Below are 22546 nucleotides of genomic sequence, written 5' to 3'. Positions count from 1 at the left end.
CTGTTGATGCCATTACTTAAACACAGACCAACAGAGGCTTCCTCATCAAAACCTAGCATTACCTTGGTGCTCTGTGTTCCCTATTGGCTCAGAGCTTTTCCTTACATCATCTTTAATCTTCTGTTCAAAGACAAAATACTAGGTGTGACTCTTCCTCAATAGAACTTTTTCTGCCCAAGAAAGTACTGACCATGCCCACAGCAAAGTGGCTCATTTCATGCAGTGCCTTTTAGTTCCAAGGAACAAGAACCAATTTTGACTCACTTAAGCAGAAAATGAATTTGGGGGAACTTTGAAGGGGCATTCAACCAGACTGCAAAAAACCAGTAGTTGGGGAGAGTTCCCCGGTGGTCTAGTGGTTAGGATTCAGTGCTTTCACTGTTGTGGCCCAAGTTCAATCCTGGGTCGGGGAACTGAGATCCCGCAAGCCATGCAGTACAGCCAAAAAATTTAAAACGTTAAAAAAAAGCCAGAGAGGAGGAGTCAAAATGGTGGTGTGGGAAGATGCGGAGATAGCGTCTCCCCACAAATAGGGCATCTGCCGGCCGCTGGTGGGGACTCTGACCCCCAAGGAGACGGGAGGAACCCCAAAGTGAACCAGTAGGATGTAGGGGGACCGAGGGGGGAGGAGAAGTGGAGAAGACAAGATCAGCACCCCTGAGGCCAGGGAGATCAGGAGAGGCATGTGCGAGGGACTCTCTGGGAAGAGCCGGAGAGGAGCAGAGGGCAATCGCCTGGCCCACTTGGGCACGGGGAGCCTGCTGAGCTCCCAGACGCGTCCCCTGCCCTCCAAGCCTCCCCTCATCCCCCACCCCCGCCCGACTGCATTGGACCTGGGGACATAGGAGGGAAGCCAGGGAGATCAAGAGATGCAGGCGGGAGGGGTGCTCCCAGACCCCAGACTGGAGGAGCAGGAGAGGAGAGGAGGGTGTTTGTCCCACCCACTCGAGCCCAGGAAGCCTGCTGGGCTCCCAGTGAGGTCCGCTACCCTCAGAAGGGGATGGGGGGGCACGCCTGGGCCCCTTCTGTTCCTTGAGCCTAAGCCCCACCCCCCCACAGCCCCCAGGGCCTTTTCCAGCCCTGTGGGTCCTGAACATAGGCCCTGCCCACTGCCCAAAACTTGCCCTTGATTAGGCCCCGCCCTCCACAGCCAAGGCCTAACACCCCCTTTTTTTCATTTCCCTCCTCTTTTTTACTATTTTGGTACTGATGTACCTTCCAGTTGTTGATTCATCTATATTTTTATTTGTATATTCTTTCTAACATATCTGTTAGTTTCCTAGTCTAATTTTATTTTTTACTCTGTTCTTTCTCTCTTTTTTTTTGTCACCCCACGCAGCTTGCAGGATCTTGATTTGCGAGCCTGGGGTCGGGGGGAAGCTCCTGTGGTGGGAGCTCTGAGTCTAAACCACTGGACTAACAGAGAACCTCAGACCCCAGGGAATAGTCATTGGAGTGAGGTCTCACAGAGTTCCTCATCTCAGCACCAAGATCCAGCTCTACCCAATAGCCTACAAACTCCAGTGTTGGAAGCCTCAGGCCAAACAACCAGTAAAACAGGAGCACAATCCCACTCATTAAAAAAAAAAAAAAAAAGAGAGAGAGACAGCAAAAAAATATGTCACAGATGAAGGAGCAAGGTAAAAACCTACAAGACCAAATAAACGAAGAGGAAATAGGCTATCTACCTGGAAAAGAATTCAGAGTAATGATAGTAAAGATGATCCAAAATCTCAGAAATAGAATGGAAGCACAGATTGAGAAAATACAAGAAATGTTTAACAAAGATCTAGAAGAACTAAAGAACAGAGATGAACAACACAATAATTGAAATGAAAAATACATTAGAAGAAATCAATAACAATAACAGAGGCAATAGAACAAATAAGTGAGCTGGAAGACAAAATGGTAGAAACAACTGCCAAGGAGCAGAATAAAGAAAAAAGAATGAAAAGAATTGAAGACGATCTCAGAGACCTCTGGGATAACACTAAATGCACCAACATTTGAATTATAGGGGTCCCAGAAGAAGAAGAGAAAAAGAAAGGGTCTGAGAAAATGAAGAGATTACAGTGGAAAACTTCCCTAACATGGGAAAGGAAATAGTCACCCAGGTCCAGGAAGCACAGAGGTCCCATACAGGATAAACCCTAGGAAAAACACACCAAGACACATATTAATCAAACTAACAAAAATTAAATTCAAAGAAAAAATATTAAAAGCAGCAAGGGAAAAACAAAAAATAACATACAAAGGAATCCCCATAAGGTTATCAGCTGATTTTTCAGTGGAAACTCTGCAGGCCAGAAGAGAGTGGCAGGATATACTTAAAGTGATGAAAGAGAAAAATCTACAACCAAGATTACTCTACCCAGCAAGGATCTCATTCAGATTCGATGGAGAACTCAAAAGCTTTTCAGACAAGCAAAAGCTAAGAGAATTCAGCACCACCAAACCAGCTTTACAACAAATGCTAAAGAAACTTCTCTAAGCGGGGAAACACAAAAGAAGAAAAAGACCCACAAAAACAAACCCAAAACAATTAAGACAATGGTAATAGGAACATACATATCAACAACTACCGTAAATGTAAATGGATTAAATGCTCCAACCAAAAGACACAGACTGGCTGAATGGATACAAAAACAAGACCTGTATATATGCTGTCTACAAGAGACCCACTTCAGACCTAGGGACACAAACAGACTGAAAGTGAGGGGGTGGAAAAAGATATTCCATGCAAATGGAAATCAAAAGAAAGCTGGAGTAGCAATTTTCATATAAGACAAAATAGACTTTAAAATAAAGACTATTACAAGAGACAAAGACACTATATAATGATCAAGGGATCAATCCAAGAAGAAGATATAACAGTTGTAAATATGCACGCAACATAGGAGCACCTCAATACATAAGGCAAATGCTAACAGCCATAAAAGGGGAAACTGACAGTAACACAATAATAGTAGGAGACTTTAACACCCCACTTTCACAATCTACAGATCATCCAAACTGGAAATAAATAATGAAACAAAAGTTTAAATGACACAATAGAGCAGATAGATCTAATAGATATTTATACAACATTCCACTGAAAAGTGGCAGAATACACTTTCTTCTCAAGTGCACATGGAACATTCTCCAGGATAGATCACATCTTGGGTCACAAATCAAGCCTCAGAAAATTTAAGAAAATTGAAATCATATCAAGCATCTTTTCTGACCACAACGCTATAAGATTGGCAATCAGTTACAGGAAAAAAACTGTAAAAAAAACACACAAATACATGGAGGCTAAACAGTGCACTACTAAATAACAAAGAGATCATTGAAGAAATTAAAGAAGAAATTAAAAAATACATAGAAACAAATGGCAATGAAAACACAATGAACCAAAACCTATGGGATGCAGCAAAAACAGTTCTAAGAGGGAAGTTTATAACAATTCAGTCTCACCTCAAGAAACAAGAAAAATCTCAAATAAACAATCTAACCCTACACTTAAAACAACTAGAGAAAGAAGAACAAAGAAAACCCAAAGTCAGTAGAAGGAAAGAAATCATGAATATCAGAGCAAAAATAAATGAAATAGAAATGAAGAAAACAATAGCAAAGATCAATAAAACTAAAAGCTGATTCTTTGAGAAGATAAACAAAATTGATAAACCCTTAGCCAGACTCATCAAGAATAAAAGGGAGAGGGAGGGTGCAAATCAATAAAATTAGAAATGAAAAAGGAAAAATCACAACTGACACTGCAGAAATACAAAGGCTTATAAGAGACTAATACAAAAAACTATATGCCAATAAAATGGACAACCACGAAGAAATGGACATATTCTTGGAAAGGTACAATTTTCCAAGACCGAACCACAAAGAATTAGAAGATATAAACAGACCTATCACAAGTAAGAAACGGTAATTAAAAATCTTCAAGCAAACAAAAGTTCAGGACCAGATGGCTTCACAGGTGAATTCTATCAAACATTTAGAGAAGAGCTAACACCTACCCTTCTCAAACTCTTCCAAAATATAGCAGAGGGAGGAATACTCCCAAACTCATTCTATGAGGCCACCATCACCCAGATACCAAAACCAGACGAAGATGTCACAAAAAAATAAAACTACAGGCCAATATCACTGATGAACATAGATGTAAAAATCCTCAACAAAATACTAGCAAACAGAATCCAACAGCACATTAAAAGGATCATACATCATGATCAAGTGGGGTTTATCCCAGGAACACAAGGATTCTTCAATATACACAAATCAATCAATATTATAAACCATATTAACAAATTGAAGAATAAAAACCATATGATCATCTCAGTAGATGCAGAAAAAGCTTTCAACAAAATTCAACACCCATTTATGATAAAAACCCTCCAGAAAGTAGGCATAGAGGGAACTTACCTCAACATGATAAAGGCTATATATGACAAACCCAGAGCCAACATCATTCTCAATGGTGAAAAACTGAAACCATTTCCTCTAAGATCAGGAACAAGACAAGGTTGCCCACTCTCACCACTATTATTCAACATAGTTTTGGAGGTTTTAGCCACAACAATCAGAGAAGAAAAAGAAATGAAAGGAATCCAGATCATAAAAGAAGAAGTAAAACTGTCACTGTTTGCAGATGACATGATACTATACACAGAGAATCCTAAAGATGCTACCAGAAAACTACTAGAACTAATCAATGAGTTTGGTAAAGTAGTAGGATACAAAATCAATGCTCAGAAATGTCTTGCATTCCTATACACCAACAATGAAAAATCTGAAAGAGAAATTAAGGAAACACTCCCATTTACCATTGCAACAAAAAGAATAAAATACCTAGGAATAAACCTGCCTAAGGAGGTGAAAGACTTGTACTCAGAAAACTATAAAACACTGATGAAAGAAATTAAAGATGATACAAACAGATGGAGAGATATACCATGTTCTTGGATTGGAAGAATCAACATTGTGAAAATGACTATACTACCCAAAGCAATCTACAGATTCAATGCAATCCCTATCAAACCACCAATGGCATTCTTCACAGAATTAGAACAAAAAATCTCACAATTCGTATGGAAATGCAAAAGACCCCGAATAGCCAAAGCAATCTTCAGAAAGAAAAACGGAGCTGGAGGTATCAGGCTCCCTGACTTCAAACTATACCACAAAGCTACAGTAATCAAGACATATGGTACTGACACAAAAACAGAAATATAGATCAATGGTACAGGATAGAATGCCCAGAGATAAACCCACACACATATGGGCACCTAATTTACGACAAAGGAGGCAAGAACATACAATGGAGAAAAGACAGCCTCTTCAATAAGTGGTGCTGGGAAAACTGGACAGCTACATGTAAAAGAATGAAATTAGAACACTACCTAACACCGTACACAAAAATAAACTCCAAATGGATTAAAGACTTAAATGTAAGATGAGACACTATAAAATTTTTAGAAGAAAACATAGGAAAAACACTCTGACATAAACCACAGCAAGATCCTTTTTTTGACCCACCTCCTAGAGTAACAGAAATAAAAACAAAAATAAACAAATGGGACTTAATTAAACTTAAAAGCTTTTGCACAGCATAGGAAACCATAAACAAGACAAAAAGACAACCCTCAGAATGGGAGAAAATATTTGCAAATGAAACAACAGACAAAGGATTAATCTCCAAAATATACAAACAGCTCATGGAGCTCAATATCAAAAAAACAAACAATCCAGTTTAAAAATGGGCAGAAGACCTAAATAGACATTTCACCGAGGAAGACATATAGATGGCCAAGAGGCACATGAAAAGATGCTCAACATCACTAATTATTAGAGAAATGCAAATCAAAACTACAATGAGGTAATCACCTCATGCGGTCAGAATGGCATTATCAAAAAAGCTAGAAACAATAAATTCTGGAAAGGGTGTGGTGAAAAGGGAACCTTCCTACACTGTTGGTGGGAATGTAAATTGATACAGCCACTATGGAAAACAGTATGGAGCGTCCTTAGAAAACTAAAACTAGAACTACCATATGACCCAGCAATCCCACTGTTGGGTGTATACCCTGAGAAAACCATAATTTAAAAAGAGACATGGGGCTTCCCTGGTGGCGCAGTGGTTAAGAATCCGCCTGCCAATCCAGGGCACATGGGTTAGAGCCCTGGTCCGGGAGGATCCCACATGCTGCGGAACAACTGAGCCCGTGCACCACAACTACTCAGCCTGCACTCTGGAGCCCACATGCCACAACTACTGAAGCCGACGCACCTAAAGTCCATGCTCCTCAACAAGAGAAGCCACCGCAATGAGAAGCCTGCGCACCACAATGAAGAGTAGCCCCCACTCCCCACGACTAGAGAAAGCCCGTGTGTGTGCAGCAATGAAGACCCAAAGCAGCCAAAAATAAATAAATAAAATAAATTTAAAGAAAAGAGGCGTGCACCACAATGTTCACTGCAGCTCTATTTACAATAGCCAGGACATGGAAGCAACCTAGATGTCCATCATCAGATGGATGGATGGAGAAGATGTGGCACATATATATACAACGGAATATTACTCAGCCATAAAAGGAAACGAAATTGAGTTATTTGTAGTGAGGTGGATGGAACTAGAGTCTGTCATACAGAGTGAAGTAAGTCAGAAAGAGAAAAACAAATACCGTATGCTAACGCATATATATGGAATCTAAAAAAAAAAAAGGTGGGTACTGATCAACCTAGTTGCAGGGCAGGAATAAAGAGTTAGACATAGAGAATGGAATTGTTGACATGGGGTGGGAGGGGGAAGCTGAGGCGAAGTGAAAGTAGCATCGACGTACATACACTACCAAATGTAAAATGGCTGGTGGGAAGCAGCAGTATAGCACAGGGAGATCGGCTCGGTGCTTTGGGATGACCTAGAGGGGTGGGATAGGGAGGGTGGGAGGGAGACGCAAGAGGGAGGGGATATGGGGACATGTGTATGCATATGGCTGATTTGCTTTGTTGTGCAACAGAAACTAACACGGTATTGTGAAGCAATTATACTCCAATAAAGAGCTATTAAAAACTAATAAAAATAAAATAAAATAGGGAGAAGGTGAAACAAATGTAATGACACGCACCCTTAAAAGTGGAAGAGGAGAGCAGAAGAGTCAGTCAGAGAGATTAAAAAAAAAACAAACAGGAGCTGGGCAGTTCCAGAAATCTCTTTCAAGATTCAGACGCCAGGGTGAGACTGTCTGACTGCCTTCCTGGGTCTCGTGCCCACTTTGGGGCCAGAGTACATTGAGAAGGGGGTAATTCTCTAAGGCAGAATCTGGGTGTTGCTACATGGGGAGCTGGGGAGAGGGCTGCTGGGAGTCAATCAGCAAGGGCCATATAAATGGCCTTAAGCTTCGAGGTTTCTTTCTACAGATGGTTGCTATGACTGATACCACAGACAAAGGGCTAGATGTCTGGACCCGGAGGCAATACTGTAAAGGCCAGATGAGTTGGAGAGTCAATAGTCTCGTGTTCAGTATTGGGCGGTGACAATCCCATTGGATCGTCTCTTTTGGGGGATGAGCTATAGATAGATGCAAGGTACACCCAGTGGGTAGATAAGTGGGACTGTAGTATGTCCTGATGGATACTGGCCCAGTGTCCAACTTTGGGAAGTACTGAGCTTTGAGGTACAGATCTACTTCTGTGTCCTTGCAGTCGGCCCCATGACTTAACATCATGCAGTGTGTGTCCTGATAAAATAAGAGCCTGCCAGCCCACATGTTTTGGACTTTGGGCCCCTTGAGAGTTTGAACCCTCATCAGGGCCAGATTGTTTATCTGCACATTGTAAGTCCCTCATCAATATTGAAAGTCTACTAGCTCACATTGGTCTTGCTGCTTCCAAACAGATCTTGACTAATGCTAACAGTTCCCTCTAAGGGATGCTGATGTGCTGAGAAGGTGCAGAGCTGACTGGAGGTTGTACTGACATGCCGAGCACTGAGATGAAGGGTGCTTTCTAGTGTGAGGTTCTATGCGGCATGTTTTACATGTAGTTTTTTTAATTAATTTTTATTAGAGTATAGTTGATTTACAATGTTGTGTTAGTTTCTGCTGTACAGCAAAGCGAATCAGTTATACATATACATATATCCACTCTTTTAGATTCTTTTCCCTTATAGGTCATTACACAGTATTTTTATCTGTACTGTCATCATCTCACTTTGCTTAAGAGGGAACTTCATCTGGGGATGTTAGCTGAATTGCTCAAGGTCACCAAGTTAATATGTTGGTAAGTTTAGGATGCCCACTCAATTCCCCAGGTCAGCCACTCAGCTGCCCTAAATGTACTGCTCTAAATGTACTCCAGTCTGACTCTGGAAAGAAACCTGGAATGGGACCCTCGTGCCTTTGTGCTTTGAAGGAATCAATTCCTGCCTTTTCTTAGAAAGGAAAATATTAAGTACAGTTGTCTTTTACTGACAGTTAGATTACCCAATGGTGTGAGCTTTACATACCTAGTTAGACCTTTCCAGAAACAGGAGGTAATTTCAAAACACTGTGTTTGCCAGTCTGTTTCAAAAGGCCCACTGATTCTTGTAAATATTTTGTTTCAGGATAGTAGCTGTTAAGTGCATGGAGTTTGCCTTTGGGAACCTCAATTCGGATCCTGTCTCTTCCACTAATTGGCTATGTCTCTGGACAAGTTTTTGTTTATTTTATTTATTTATTTTTAGGATTTTTCTTTTTTTGATGTGTACCATCTTTAAAGTCTTTATTGAATTTGTTACAATACTGCTTCTGTTTCATGTTTTGGTTTTTTGGCCGTGAGGCATGTGGGATCTTAGCTCCCGGACCAGGGATCGAACCCACACCCCCTGCATTGGAAGGTGAAGTCTTAACCACTGGACTGCCAAGGAAGTCCCTGGACAAGTTTTCTGAACACCTCTGAGCTCTGGCTTCCTGCACCTACCTCAGAGAATTGTTGTGAGGCTTGAGGTCATGCATCTGTAGTGTCCAGCAGGTGGGAAGTGGACTATAATAAAAATGTAGGTTACCTGGAGCACAGGGTTGTTGAAGCTACAGGGGTCTCAGAATCTACAGGGAACCACAGTGTGTTTACTAACCTCTGGCTTTGACCAAAGTAGAAGCTGACCAGAGATGATCTTTAACATTTTCTTAGAGGATTATTCACCATAAACTGTTTATTTATCTAAATAAATGTAAAGCTTCCTATTCATAGGCACATGTTATTTTGGAAAAAAATAAATGACCACAGTACTTAACTTCCAGGTCAGTGTGTACAAGGATCCCTTGTAGGTAAGGATGTTCTTTTCCCACCTGGCAGCTGGGGAGTCCAGAGCCTCTGGGAGAGGGGGCGGGACAGCATGAACCCTACAGGGGGCGAGTGCACCTGCCTGGGAAACTCAAGACTCTGATTGTGGAGTAGGGAGCTTCCTTCCTGTGATCAGCTTCCCTGGGGGTGCTGCTTTTCCCACCCTTGCTATTATCAGCCATATGCAAGTTAGCCAACCCCAGCATGCTGATCCTGTATGTGAGCAGTGTTGGCTTACGGTGCTATGACCAGAACTGGAACTTAGCACTGTAATTTGTAAACTCTACTAGGGTAGACAAAATGGGACCGGCTCCAAATTTTTGAACAGGGAGCATAGTGGGTCACAACTTGAGGGCTTAACCGTGTGCCAGCACTAGTCTAGGCACTGTATTTATATGAGTTCATTTAAATTTTTTCAGTAACTATGCAATAGTATTGCCTATACCCAAACCCATCAGAGTGTTTACAAACTACAGTCCGTGCCCATTTCACTGAGTGGGACAGTGGGGCCCAGGTGACTCGCCCTTGGATTCAGTAAGATTGCTTGAACTAGTTTGAGAAAGTTTCTGTTCTTTGCAACCAGACATCCCTGATGAAGACAACTACGAGTGAGAAGGGTTAACTGACAGTTGCTAACTAAACCCCTTCCTCCCTGAGCTATAGGCAGCAGTTAAGAGTACACTAAAAATTGGAATGGAAATAATGCGTATATTATGTGGATAAAGTAGCTTTGAGATTTTTTTTTTTTAGTTTAGGTTTACAGTAAAACCCCGCTGCAACAGACCTTTACTTAAAAGCCGTACATATGCAGCATAGTTGTAAAGAGTCCTTTTTATGCCTCTATCACTGGCTAGCTCTGAGGTCTTGAGCATACTACCTCACCACTCTGAGCCTCTGTATCGTCATCAGTTGTAACAGTGGTACCTACAGTAAAGGACATTTGATTTTTAGCCACTCGGCATCTCTCCTCCTCCCCTCTTGTAACAGAGCCATAATTACCTTTTGGGGAATTACTTTCACCCTTTAAGTGCAGTCTTGGTGGAACTGTTAATAAAGTTGGTCTAACCACTGGTCCCAACCACTGCGCCTCCTCTAGCCAAAAGACAGGCATGTTCTCTCCGGGAATTTGAGTCTTGAATTATGCAAGGGTTGATAAAAATTTTTTGGTTGAAGCTGTGAGTCTCAGGAAAGGTACAAGTAACAGAAAACCCAATTTAGAGTAGTTTAATCAGATAGAGTCTGGTTTCCTTGCATAAACAATCTGGAGGTGGGCAGCCACTAGCGTTGTTTTAGCTGCTCAGTGATGTCTGGGCTGGGATATTTGTGCTATTTTTGGTCTTTCCCTCCTGATCACAAAGTGACTGCAGAAGTGCCAGCATTGCATCTGGGTTCTAGGCAGGCAAAGGAGATGAGGCGAAAGCTTCAGTTGTTTCTGTCCCTTTTATCAGGAAAGTGCAATCTTTCCCAGAAAGCTCCCAGGTACCTTCTTCATGTCTTCTGACTAGAACTGTGTCTCATGGCTACTCCTAGCTGCACGGGGGCTGGCACAGTTTCCAGCCTCTGTAGGGCAAGGCAGCAAGGGAAAAGGGTTAAAAACAGTCATTGAGAATAGCCAGCGAATAGCATCTACCACCCTATTGGCCACACTGAACAGGCTACTGATTCCTTCCTCCTACCTGGATCCCAAAAGCTGCCCTGGTCTCTGCACCTTCTAAACCTAATTCTTTTTTTTTTTTTTTTTTAATAAATTGATTTATTTATTTATTTTTATATTTGGCTGTGTTGGGTCTTTATTGCTGTGTGCGGGCTTTCTCTAGTTGAGGTGAGCGGGGGCTACTCTTCGTTGCGGTGCGAGGGCTTCTCATTGCGGTGGTTTCTCTTGTTGTGGAGCACGGGCTCTAGGCGCATGGGCTGTAGTAGTTGTGGCTTGTGGGCTCAGTAGTTGTGGCTTGCAAGCTCTAGAGCGCAGGCTCAGTAGTTGAGGCACCCGGGCTTAGTTGCTCCGGGGCATGTGGAATCTTCCCGGAACAGGGCTTGAACCCATGTCCCCTGCACTGGCAGGCAGATTCCCAACCACTGCACCACCAGGGAAGCCCTAAACCTAATTCTTAAGCTTTTAATTCCATGAGCTGTCTCACAGACCTCTGTGTAAATCCTCAGTATCAACCTCTGTTGCTTGTGAACAGAAAATTCTGACAGACCTACCCCTGTAAGTGTTACTGTCAGGATACATGAAAACACAGTAAGTGGACAATAAGTGTTAGTGACAATTATTTCACCCAAGCTTGCATAGCTGGTTCATGCTGGTTGATGGGACTTAGACTCAGCTCTTACCTTCCAAACCCCTGTACTCTCCATGCCAGGGAATCTACCTCCCAGGCTTCAGTTTATTAAAAACTGTACTTACTCTGAAAATGCAGAGGAACACATCCACCAAGAGAAACAAGAATAAGGGCTGGGCTGCATTTTTTAGAAACTTTCTTGAAATCGTGGATGCTGGGAAGGGAGGTGGGAATGCCTGCTCCCTACCCACGCCCAGGTCCAGACCAACACAATGGTTACTTCAAATGAGTAATAAAGAAAAGACTGTTCCATGCTTCCCAGAATAGCTGGGCCCTTGAACTGTGGCACAAACAACTTCCAGTTAGAGCCAGCCCCCTGCCAGGAAGAGGACAGGAAGCCAGAGGGCAGGAAGGTGGCCTTGGCTGCGGGCTGAGAGAACAGTTGGGAGGCTGTAGCAGGGAGTGGTGAAGAGACTGAGCACTGGAGCCAGCCTGCCTGTGTGGAACACTAGCTCTGACGCTACCCGACCACAGGACCTCAGGTAAGTTACTTAACCTTGTGTGCCTCAGTTTCCTCATCTGGAAAATGGGGATAACAACACCTACTTCTAGGGGTTGTTAGAAAGACGAAATTAGTGAAGACAAGTACCTGGCACGCAGTAGCCTCTCTTTATGTGTTTACTACTATAGGGACAGAGTAAAGAGACAAAGTAGGGATTAAATAGTTCATCCCAAAGGGGATCTTAAATAGAACAGTATGGAAGACCCCTGTAAGTTCACGATCACTTAAGAATGCAGGCTTGCTTAGCGACAAAACCAAGCAGGCTTGCCTAGCAACAAAACCACACAGACTTGCTTGGCAAAAAAACCATACCACAGAAGCATGAGACATGCCCCCAAACAATAAAAGAATTGTGGAATGAGTCCTACATCACGCCCATTGAAGTCAGCAAGTTAATGGTCCTTGAGAAGGGGATTTTTCTGCTTGTACTAAGAGCAGAAATATAGGAGAAAGGTGACATTATACTGAAACCTGAGATGATTTACCATATCTTACTATATGTTACCACCTTTTTGCTCACTTCCACAGCACCATGACAGTTCTGGGTTGACTATGTAGGACAAGAAACCCCGCCCCCCCGCCCTGCTGTGGAGGAGGAGCTAATGATGGAAGCTTGATGTCTACTCAAGAATGAGGAAGAAGGTGTTCTTCTCCCCCTCTCCACTCTTCCTTTGATTATAAAACTGTAGCCCACTAAGTTCTCAGGGTGTCACTCCCTTGCCCGCCAGCTTGTATTTCTCACAAGCATCCTTCACTAATAAACTCTTTCCTTACCTGTCACTCTGCCTCTCACTGAGCTCTGTGCCAAGACAAGAGAACCTATGCTCTACTAAGTCCCGAAACGCATTCTGCGGTTTCACTACCACTGTCTTCAGCAGGACAACAGGGAATCAGCTTCTAGGGTGTAGGGCTTTTCAATCTGGAGTGGGTTTGATTTTCGAGGAGGAATCCCCTGCTCCATTTTTCTCATCAATTTACCAGGACCTAATGGTGAATTAAGAAATCCATGTGTAACTGAATGCTAATCATAGTCACACCTCATTGACCCGTGATGTGTCCCCGGTACTGCTTACACGTATTTTCATCAAATACACCAACCTTGTGATGTAGATATTATCTTCATCTTATAGGTCAGAAAATGGAGGATCAGGGAGGTGGCATGACTTTCGCAGAGTCACAAGGGGTCCTGACTCAGACACGACTCTTGTCTCAGTCGGTTCAGGCTGCTATAACAAAAATACCATAGACTGGGTGGCTTAAACAACAAACATTTATTTCTCATAGTTCTGGAGGCTGGGAAGTCCAAGATCACAGCTCCAGTGTATTTGGTGTCTGGTGAGACCCCACTTCCTGGTTCATAGGTGGCTGTCTCCTGTGCCCTCATGTGGCGGAAGGGGCAAGGGAGCTCTCTTTTCTAGGGTCACTCATCCCATTCAGGAGGGCTCTTTCTTCATGCCCTAACCACTTCCTAATACCCTCCCACTGGGAGTTAGGAGTTCAGCATATGAATTTGGGTGGGACACAAACATTCTCTTCATAAAAAACTCTTGTTGTATTCCAAGCCACAAACACTGCATGTCCCTAAAAGCCACCCGGGACCAAGGCAGGCATGGCAAATCGTGACACACCCCTCAAGAGGCGGAGACCCTAGTGAAGATGTGACGGCCAGCAGTGTGTCTAGATGCAGAGTTAGAGTGATGGAGGGGAAGGGGACTCCCAGGGGAGGCTTTCTGTACCATCTCCAGCAGTCCCATGACGGAGAGAACCAGGTGAACAGCACCCCAGGTACTCCCAGGACCTTCTGGAGAGGGCTGTGGCAATGGAAAATTACAAACCCCAACTGCAGCGAGGCAGCCTGGGTTAAATAGAAAATTTAAATCGGAGTGTTGGGAGGAACTTACATCCCGCAGCGTCATGATTCTTAAGAGTGACCCTCCTGGCCCCTCTTCTCCAGAGAGTGGAGGAAGGACTGCCCTGCTTAGTGAGTTTGGAGAAAGGACCAGGTCAGTTCTTGGCCAGCTCTTCACTGTGCCGGTAAAGGCCCTTTCCCTGCACAGGAGGCCTGTGGTTTTCCCAGAGGGCCTTGCGCTGCGTGGGTGAGCTCACCTGAGAGGTCAAGTATCAGTAAGCCCACCTGGCTGCCAGACCAATCACAGCATCCTCCAGCTGAACTTTATCAGCAAAAAAGGACTCGTGTGTGTCTTTCTCAGTTGGTTCCAAATGCAGGCAGGGGGCAGGGGTGTTAGGAATTGTATCCCTCAAGTCCCAACAGGATGGCACTTCATGGAGATTTTGGGGAAGAGGCAGGTGATACAAGAGCTTTAGACCCCAGGGAGAGAAAAGTTCTGTTTAAAATGGATGCAAGCCTGCTCATCTTTTCATTAGCAACTTGAATTTCCCGGACCTTTGTTTGCAGAAATAATCGGTAGGGTTCTGCCTTAACTACCATGGTTTGTTATGACCCCATATGGACTTCACCTCCAAACTGGGGTTTATCTCAGTGTTTGTTCATTGTGGCGCCTGAGTTTTCTTGTAGTGTGGTTGTTAGAGGAAACAGCCTTTTTAACCCATTGTCTCATACAACTGTGTTATAAGCAAGACATCCAGTATCAAATCTGTTTAGATTATCTTGGGGTTAAGAAAAAACATCTGGAAGCCTTTTCTCTTTGAATGGATAAATACAAGTAAAAACATGTGATTATATCACATCATTAAAAAAACATAATGCGGGCTTCCCTGGTGGCGCAGTAGTTAAGAATCCGTGTGCCAATGCAGGGGACACGGGTTCGAGCCCTGATCCGGGAAGATCCCACATGCCGCGGAGCAACCCGTGCACCACAACTACTGAGCCCGTGCTCTAGAGCTCATGCTCCGCAACAAGAGAAGCCAACGCAATGAGAAGCCTGCACACCGCAACAAAGAGCAGCCCCCCGCTCACTGCAACTAGAAAGCCCGTGTGCAGCAACAGAGACCCAACGCAGCCAAAAATAAATTAATTAATTAAAAATAATAGTTTAATCATATTATTTAATCATATTATTTTATTATTTAATAATATTAGTAGTAGTAAATAATATAGTTTAATAAAAATAAACTATAAAAAACATAATGCAAAATCTCTTTCCATTCTAAGGATCTTCAATAGGTAATAAGTGCTAACATTTACTGAGTAGGTATTACGGCCAGGTACTTAGATTGTCTCATTTAATCTTGCCAATCCAAGCAATTAGGTACCATTACTAGTCCCATTATATAGATGAAAAACAGGTTCAGAAAGGTTCAACCTACACAGCCAAATACATAGTGGATCCAGGGCTCAGTCCCAGGTCTGAGTCCCAAACCCTGGTTCTTACCACTACTATGGTTCCTACTACTGTAGGAATGGAAAAAAAAACTTTTCCTCGACTCCCTTAGGTTCAGTAGCTGGGTCATGAGAATTAAAGTAGCAAAAGACAGATTAACAGGAGAAAAGATTTATTATGTATGCATATGTGGGCCTTACAGAAAAGTAATGAAAACCCAAAGAAGTGTTTGGGCTTGAGAGCTCAGAAACCATTTCAACAAAGGGTGTTAAATTGCGAACAAATGATAAGACAAAGGGAAAGGGGTTTGGATTTCTAGGCCTTTTAATTTCTAGGTAAATAATGGGAAGGTAAGTATATGGGGGAAACTTATGGAAGATAAGGGTTGTTTGGTAAGGTCTGTTATGCAGTCTCAAGTTAGTGCCATCTCCAGTAATAAGAGTCATCTCTTCCTCCTGGCACAGGAGAGGGAGTTGGGGACACCTTCACTAAGGGAAATTTATTTTCTTTACAAAGGAAATTTTGTTACCTTTACAAAGGGAAACTTATGGCCTGCTTTTAGGCCATAAAAGGAGAGGAGGAAGTTCCTCCTGTGTCTGCTTTTTTCAATTGCCAACTTAAAATAATTCTTATGCCAAAGTGGCATATTTGGGGGTGGTATATTGTGATCCCCTTCAGTTCCCACAACACATAACACTTTTAAAAGTGTCCAAATATTTACTGAGTCCTATTATATGCTCAGCATTATAGGATCCTTGGGCTGGACCCTTGCCCTCAGGGAGCTTACAGGTAAGTGTGGGGAGGAAAATCTTCTCGGCTTCAGACAAGCCCCTCAGTGGATGTTGCTGCTCCTTATATTTGGACAGAGTTTCTAAGTTTACAAGTGCTTCACACACACTATTCTGTCTTCCATCTGATTATCACAAACAACCCTATGAGGCAGCCTGGTTCTCTTATTTTTATTTTACAGAAATCCATCTTAGAAGTCAAGCAACTTGTCCATCTTGGATATCTGACTCTCTGCTTTGCTGCCACACACACACACACACACACACACACACACACACACACACACACACAGCATTTGCTAGTGGAGCTGGTACTGACTCAGATCTTGACTGGCCAACAGTCTAAACTGGCCCCCACCCATCTTTGTTCATTTACATCAATATCATTAGGCAGACGTTTTCAAGGAAATTTACTCACCCTCAGTCTATGATTAGTACAGGCTACTCATCTATATGAGCTGGGCATGTCCCTTGGACAGTATGTCCAAGACACCGTAAAGAATAGCTGAGCTGTTCGAGGGCCATTCTGCAGGATTTCCTTTTGGTGGTTCGTTTACTGCCTATTAGCTCCTGATAATGAATGTTCGGAAGAGAACTAAACTACATTTCATTGAAGACACCTAGTTCAGACCTATTCCAAATCCATACCAGGGTCCCTTTCTTCCAGAATCGTCCACAACATTGGGAAATTTGGTAGAAACATGGGTTGGCTCTAACAGCCATTCCCATCTACCCTCTTCTTCCGTTGTAAAGGAGGAAAAGTCAGACACTCCTGTCCCTAAACTTCTTTGCAATGAGGAGTGGTAAGGGAAGTCTGCTGGGGCAGGGGGCAAGTTTCTAGGAATTTTTTTTCTCCCTATAGAAGGAGAGGAAGACTGAAGAAAGTTTTCTCTCGGAGTTCTGACCAGCTCCCAGCTTCCTACTTTTGCACGAAGTTATGGCGGGATGCGAGAGCAGGCGCCAGGGGTGCAATAGCTCGGTTGTGAGGCTTGCGGAATTTAGGGGCGGTAGGAGGGGGTCGTGGGGCGGGATCTGGAGGACCCGGACCTGTCGTCGAGGATGTTGGCGGAGCGCCCGGAGGGGACGGGCCGCACATCAGGGCGTACGTGCGGGATTTCCCTTTCCAGCTACTCCGCTGGCCTTTCTCGCTCTAGGGGCGCGTCGGTGGGCGGGGTCATATTCTGGGCGTGGCCAGCGGGGCTTTAGAATCTCGATTGTTTGGGGCGGGGCCGGGCGAAAGGGTGGGGGCCGCTCTCCCTCGGGGCGTGGCCTGTGGAACCTCAGAACCAGGGTGACTCGGGGCCAGGGCTCGCGTCTCCCGGCACGGGGTTCCTCCCACTCACCCTCCCGTTCAAAAGATGCCGAAGGGGCGGCGCGGCAGCCAGAGCCCCACGAGGAGCCAGCGGCCGGCCCCACCCCTCTACTTCCCGTCCCTCTATGACCGCGGTATCTCCTCGTCCCCGCTCAGCGACTTCAACATCTGGAAGAAGCTCTTCGTGCCGCTGAAGGCGGGAGGGGCGCCGGCGGGCGGAGCGGCTGGGAGCCAGCCTCTGCCCCAGGCACTCCCGGCCCCAGCGCCCCTGCCGCCACCGCCGCCTGGCCTGGGTTCCCCCAGTGAGCGCCCCTGTCCCCCGCCCTGGCCCTCCGGCCTGGCCTCCATCCCCTACGAGCCTCTGCGCTTCTTCTACTCACCACAGCCGGGGCCCGAGGTGGCTGTCTCGCCCCTGGCCCCCGGCCCCACGACCCCCCGGCTAGCCTCTGCCTCCCATCCCGAGGAGTTGTGCGAGCTGGAGATCCGGATTAAGGAGCTGGAGCTGCTCACCATCACTGGGGACGGCTTCGACTCCCAGCGCTGTGTGTAACCTCGGCCGAGCCCACCCTTAGCCTGCCTCTGCTCCCTCCTTGGCTCCATGCCCCCTGAGCCCCTCACCCTCAGTGTGGCCTTGGGCTCAGACTCCAGCTTCCAGGAATCCCTGATCCCAAACCGATCCCCTCAGAACCCAGACACTCCATCCTGGATTTCAACCGATTCCTTTGCCCACCATAAATCTGGGCTTCACGGCCCCTTTTGCCCCAAATTCCAACCTCCCTCCGTCCTGAGCCCTTTTGTTAGTCTGGACTCTGAGCCTCTAAACCTGGAACTGTCCATCACAACCCCCAAGTTGAACTTTAAGCCTCCTGCACAGTGATACTAACACCCTGGAGTTTCACACACCACCACCACCCCCCCGCCCGGGACACACAGCCCCTGTCTCTAGAGACCTGACTTTTAGTGTTTATCTTAAACTGGGGTCCTCAATGGGAGGAGGGGGAAGTAGGTGAGGGTCAGTTGATCTGTAGGGGGAGGTGTAAGACCCAGAAGGCCCAAGGATGTTCACTGAGGAGCTTTGGGATCCTCAATTTCTCAGTGCTGGAAGGTAGCCTCCTGTGACCCCTGGCCGCCCTTTCACCAGGGTCCTTGCCTCTGCCGTCTGGTCTAAGGTCTGAAGTCTTGGGCAGACCAGAGCAGACCAGCTGTGCTGATGTGGGCAGGATTCCTCTACTGCGCAGACTGAGTCCTTGATGTTAGAGAGTAAATTTGTTAAACCCAATTCTACTCCCAGAGGGACCAAACAGCCATAGGCTGTTCCACAGATTTTGTTTTTCCCAACACCTTGTCTGGCTAAGGCTAGCCCCTGACCACTGGAAAAGGGTAGATGGTTGTAGAAACACCATCCCCATTATTGTGAAATAACAGACATGTTTAGGTCCATATGGCCATAGGAATGGTCCCCAATTCATCAGGCACCCTGTAATGTCTCCTTCCTCACATCCTCGGGAAGAAAACTCCAGGAATACTTGGGCTTTTCTGAGTCCTGGATTTCTCAACCACCTATTCTCCACTTTGACGTGTTTTGGCTGTTAGGGTTTTTTCCCCCTCACCCACCTTGGGTCATAATGGGTTTGGGGCTCATGTAGGGAGCACACAATTGCTTCCCAGAAGCTTGCTTTGGAAGTGTTAGAAAAAGCCCTTATGTCTCCTACAGCTAAGTTTGTTTTGCTTTCCTGCAGATAAATTCTTGAAGGCGCTGAAAGATGAAAAGTTACGAGGCCTGAAGACGAGGCAGCCTGGAAAGAAGTCGGCCTCTCTCTCCTGAGGAGCTGCCCACCAGAGCCTAAGCAGTGGCCTCCTTAGGTGTTAGTGCTTAGATAATGTGCCCCGTTTGTTGTCATTTCAAAGATCGTTATTTTTTGTTCTGTATTTACTGCTGTTCTCGTTGATCCCAGCACATACTCTACATACAGTGCCCACTTGAGTGGTAAAGCTCATGGTCTCTCTCCTGTCTGTGCTGCTGCTGGGGAAGCACTCTCATGGGGGCTGGAAGCTGCTGCCCAGCTGGCATTCAAGGGAGGAGGGGATCCCCAACACTGCCAAGTTGGGGTGGGGGGACTGGGAAAAGCCAAGGGCAACATATATTTGGATCTGTTGCTGTGACCCTGCTCGGAAAGGATCTTTGAGGACTGGAACAAGGGCTTAGTTTGTTTCAAACAGCTTTAGCCCTTGGAAATGTTTTTAGTTTTTAAATGGTTTTTGGAGCACAAAACTCTTTGATAATCTGATCAAAGACACGGTCGTTCCTAGAAATTCATGTAGTCAAGAAATATTTGAGTGCATATTATGTGCTAGGCGCCCTCCTAGGCTCTTGGGGCTGGGGGATGCAGACAATAAATATAAGTAAACCATAATATGGTATCAGAAGATGACAGGCTAAGGGGAAAACAAAAAGAGTAGGGATGAGGATGGTCCTGAGGGTAGGAGGAAAGCAGGGTTTCTTGAAGAGGCAACATCTAAACAAGGTTTGACAAAGGTTAAGGGCGACAGCCAGGTGACAACCTGGGGGCATGTTTCAGGGTGAAGGGCAGGTGCGAAGGCTGAAGGTGGGATGCTTGAGGGTCAGCAGAGAGCCCAGCTGGCTGGAGCAGGAGTGGGGGGAGAGTGGTAGGGATGAGTACAGAGAGGGTCCATTCGAGCGGGACCTTAAAAACCATAGCAAGGACTTGGGGTTTTACTCCGAGTGGGATGGGAAGTAGTTAAGAGTGTTTTCAGCTGACGAGTAACAGGATCTGACTTGCTCTATGTTGAGAACAGGGTAAGGAGGGACGCAGAGAAAGCAGTTAGGAGGCTGTGGGAATTAATAATCCAGCTAAGCAAGAAGCGATGGTACAGCATTTCTGCCCTTTCCCCCTTGCTGGGTCCCGCTATGGGGCACCCGCTGCGGCCGCCGTCCCTCTGCCAGGTGCTGCCTCTACGGCCAGGAGGAGCAACAGCTCAGCGCAGGAGTATGCAAAGGGTAACGTAGTTGATAGAAAAAAATATTCCATCAAATGTAACGTTGTGGTGCTTGGCATCTAGACTCCCTTGTGCCCTCACTGTGCCAGCAGCACAGTAGAACATAGGCAAAGAGTCCATCAAGTTTGGAGAATTAATAGGAGTTAGCAGGGTATTTTAGAAAACAGGTTAAGAAGGGGTGTAACGGGGGGAAGCCGTCGGCTCTGACAAATAATGCTGCTCGGCCAAGTGAGAGGAGCCTGAACATTCGCTTTTGGATTCAGCAACTTGGATTTAGTACCGGCGATCTTGCCCAGAGCAGTTTTGGTTGAGCGATGGGGGTTAACACCTGAGTGGAGTAGTTTGGGGGAGAGAACGGGAGCAGACGCGCTAGAGACAGCAGGTGTAGATGACTTTTTATGGAGCTTAGCTTCAAGGAAAGCTGAGATCTGAGCAGGAGCCGGCAGGGTAAGCGGGGTTGACAGAATGGTTTTTTAAGAAGGAATAAATGACCAGACGTTTGTGGTCTGATGGAGAATGACCCAGTAGAGAAAAACTGATGAGGTAGAAGAGGCTCCTTTGACGCACAGCAAGCCAACTGCTGACACGCCAAGGTTTGCAGCGAAGAGAGGGCTGATTTGCGAGGCAGCCAGATGAGAAGCTGTGCGAACAAGCCGCAGGTCAGGTATGGTCTGCCCCCTAAGGCAAGGGGCTGGGGTATTTATGGGGTAGTGAATAAAGACTCAGGGTGGCCGGAGGCGTGGGGAGCATGGGGAGGTGGTTGGGAAAAGGTGCGGTAATTGTCCTTCTGCTCGGGTGTAACTCGGCTACAGGCCTCTGCGTGTTCTGAGGGTGGAGGTTTTAGCCCTCTGATGTCAAAAAGTCACTGAGCGGGGGCTTCCCTGGTGGCACAGTGGTTGAGAGTCCGCCTGCCAATGCAGGGGACACGGGTTCGTGCCCTGGTCCGGGAAGATCCCACATGCCGCGGAGCAGCTAGGCCCGTGAGCCATGGCCGCTGAACCTGCGCGTCTGGAGCCTGTGCTCCACAACGGGAGAGACCACAACAGTGAGAGGCTCGCGTACCGCAAAAAAAAAAAAAGTCACTGAGCGGACACTGGCACAGGCCCAGTTAGAGGGTCAGTGGTCCTATCCAGTCTTAACCCACTCAGATCGAATTAGACACAGCTGATTCCAAGTTTCTGGACAAAAACTCAGGCAAAAATCTTACTGTTTAGGCTTTGTGCTGCTTGGAGGACATGCAAGTCTTAAAACGACCTTGATTAGTGAAGGCAGGTGAAATGGATTTAACCCACGGTTTCAGAGAGATGAGGAATTGCTGGAATGGTATCCGTGAGTGAAACAGCGGGGTTGGGTCTAGTTTACAGTAGAGGGATTGGCTTTAGATGGAAGCAGAGATGGTTTATCTGTAATAGCAGGAGGTTGTATTTGCGGTGTAAGGGTGCAGACGCTGATAGATGGGTAGATGGGGTGGTGGGAGCCCTGGATGTTACATACACTTGCCCCTAAGTTTGTGCAGCGACCTCTAGCTTGAGGATGCAAATGTGCACGCCTGTGAGGCCCAGCTGGACACCCTGGGTGTGGTGCCGGGAGCCAGGGGGAGGCTGGCAAGCCCCAGAGCTCCTGCCTGACAGTGGGGTCAGTTCCAGCCACTGCCGCCCAGCCAGGAGTGTGGGCCCAGTGTCTGGCAAAAGCTCTTGGGTTGTAAATCTTAGCAATGAATTCCAGTGTTTCCAAAACCCAATGCGGGACATATAAAGGCTGGACGGTCCCCCAGAGTTTGCAACCTCTGTTCTACCCACGGGAGTCTGCCCACCCTGGGCATTCCAGGCCCCGTCTCCCCTCTCCCCTCTCCAGGAAGAAGCCAGATTCCCATTGCCCCAGGCTGGTTGTTACAAGAGAGGCTCCCTTGTTCTAGAAAACTGCAGGCTGGCAAGTGCAGTGAGGGGAGCTAGAGACTCTTAATGAGA

The 22546-nt window shown here is 45.8% G+C and overlaps 1 protein-coding gene across 1 annotated transcript; it reads left to right on the top strand.

Moving 5' to 3' along the window:
- The first annotated feature begins 17605 nt into the window (after positions 1–17605).
- On the top strand, positions 17606–19570 carry CUNH11orf91 (chromosome unknown C11orf91 homolog). Its single transcript, XM_029208287.1, has 2 exons — positions 17606–18103; positions 19301–19570. Exons 1-2 carry the CDS (start codon positions 17608–17610, stop codon positions 19384–19386), a joined length of 582 nt encoding a protein of 193 aa, XP_029064120.1. The 5' UTR covers positions 17606–17607; the 3' UTR covers positions 19387–19570.
- The last annotated feature ends 2976 nt before the right edge of the window (positions 19571–22546 follow it).

Source organism: Monodon monoceros, unplaced genomic scaffold, assembly GCF_005190385.1.
Source record: "Monodon monoceros isolate NGI ecotype Baffin Bay Population unplaced genomic scaffold, NGI_Narwhal_1 Super_Scaffold_7, whole genome shotgun sequence".
NCBI lineage: Eukaryota > Metazoa > Chordata > Mammalia > Artiodactyla > Monodontidae > Monodon > Monodon monoceros.
The sequence above is the reverse complement of the archived record's forward strand: the minus strand, read 5'-3'. Positions and strand labels throughout refer to the sequence as shown.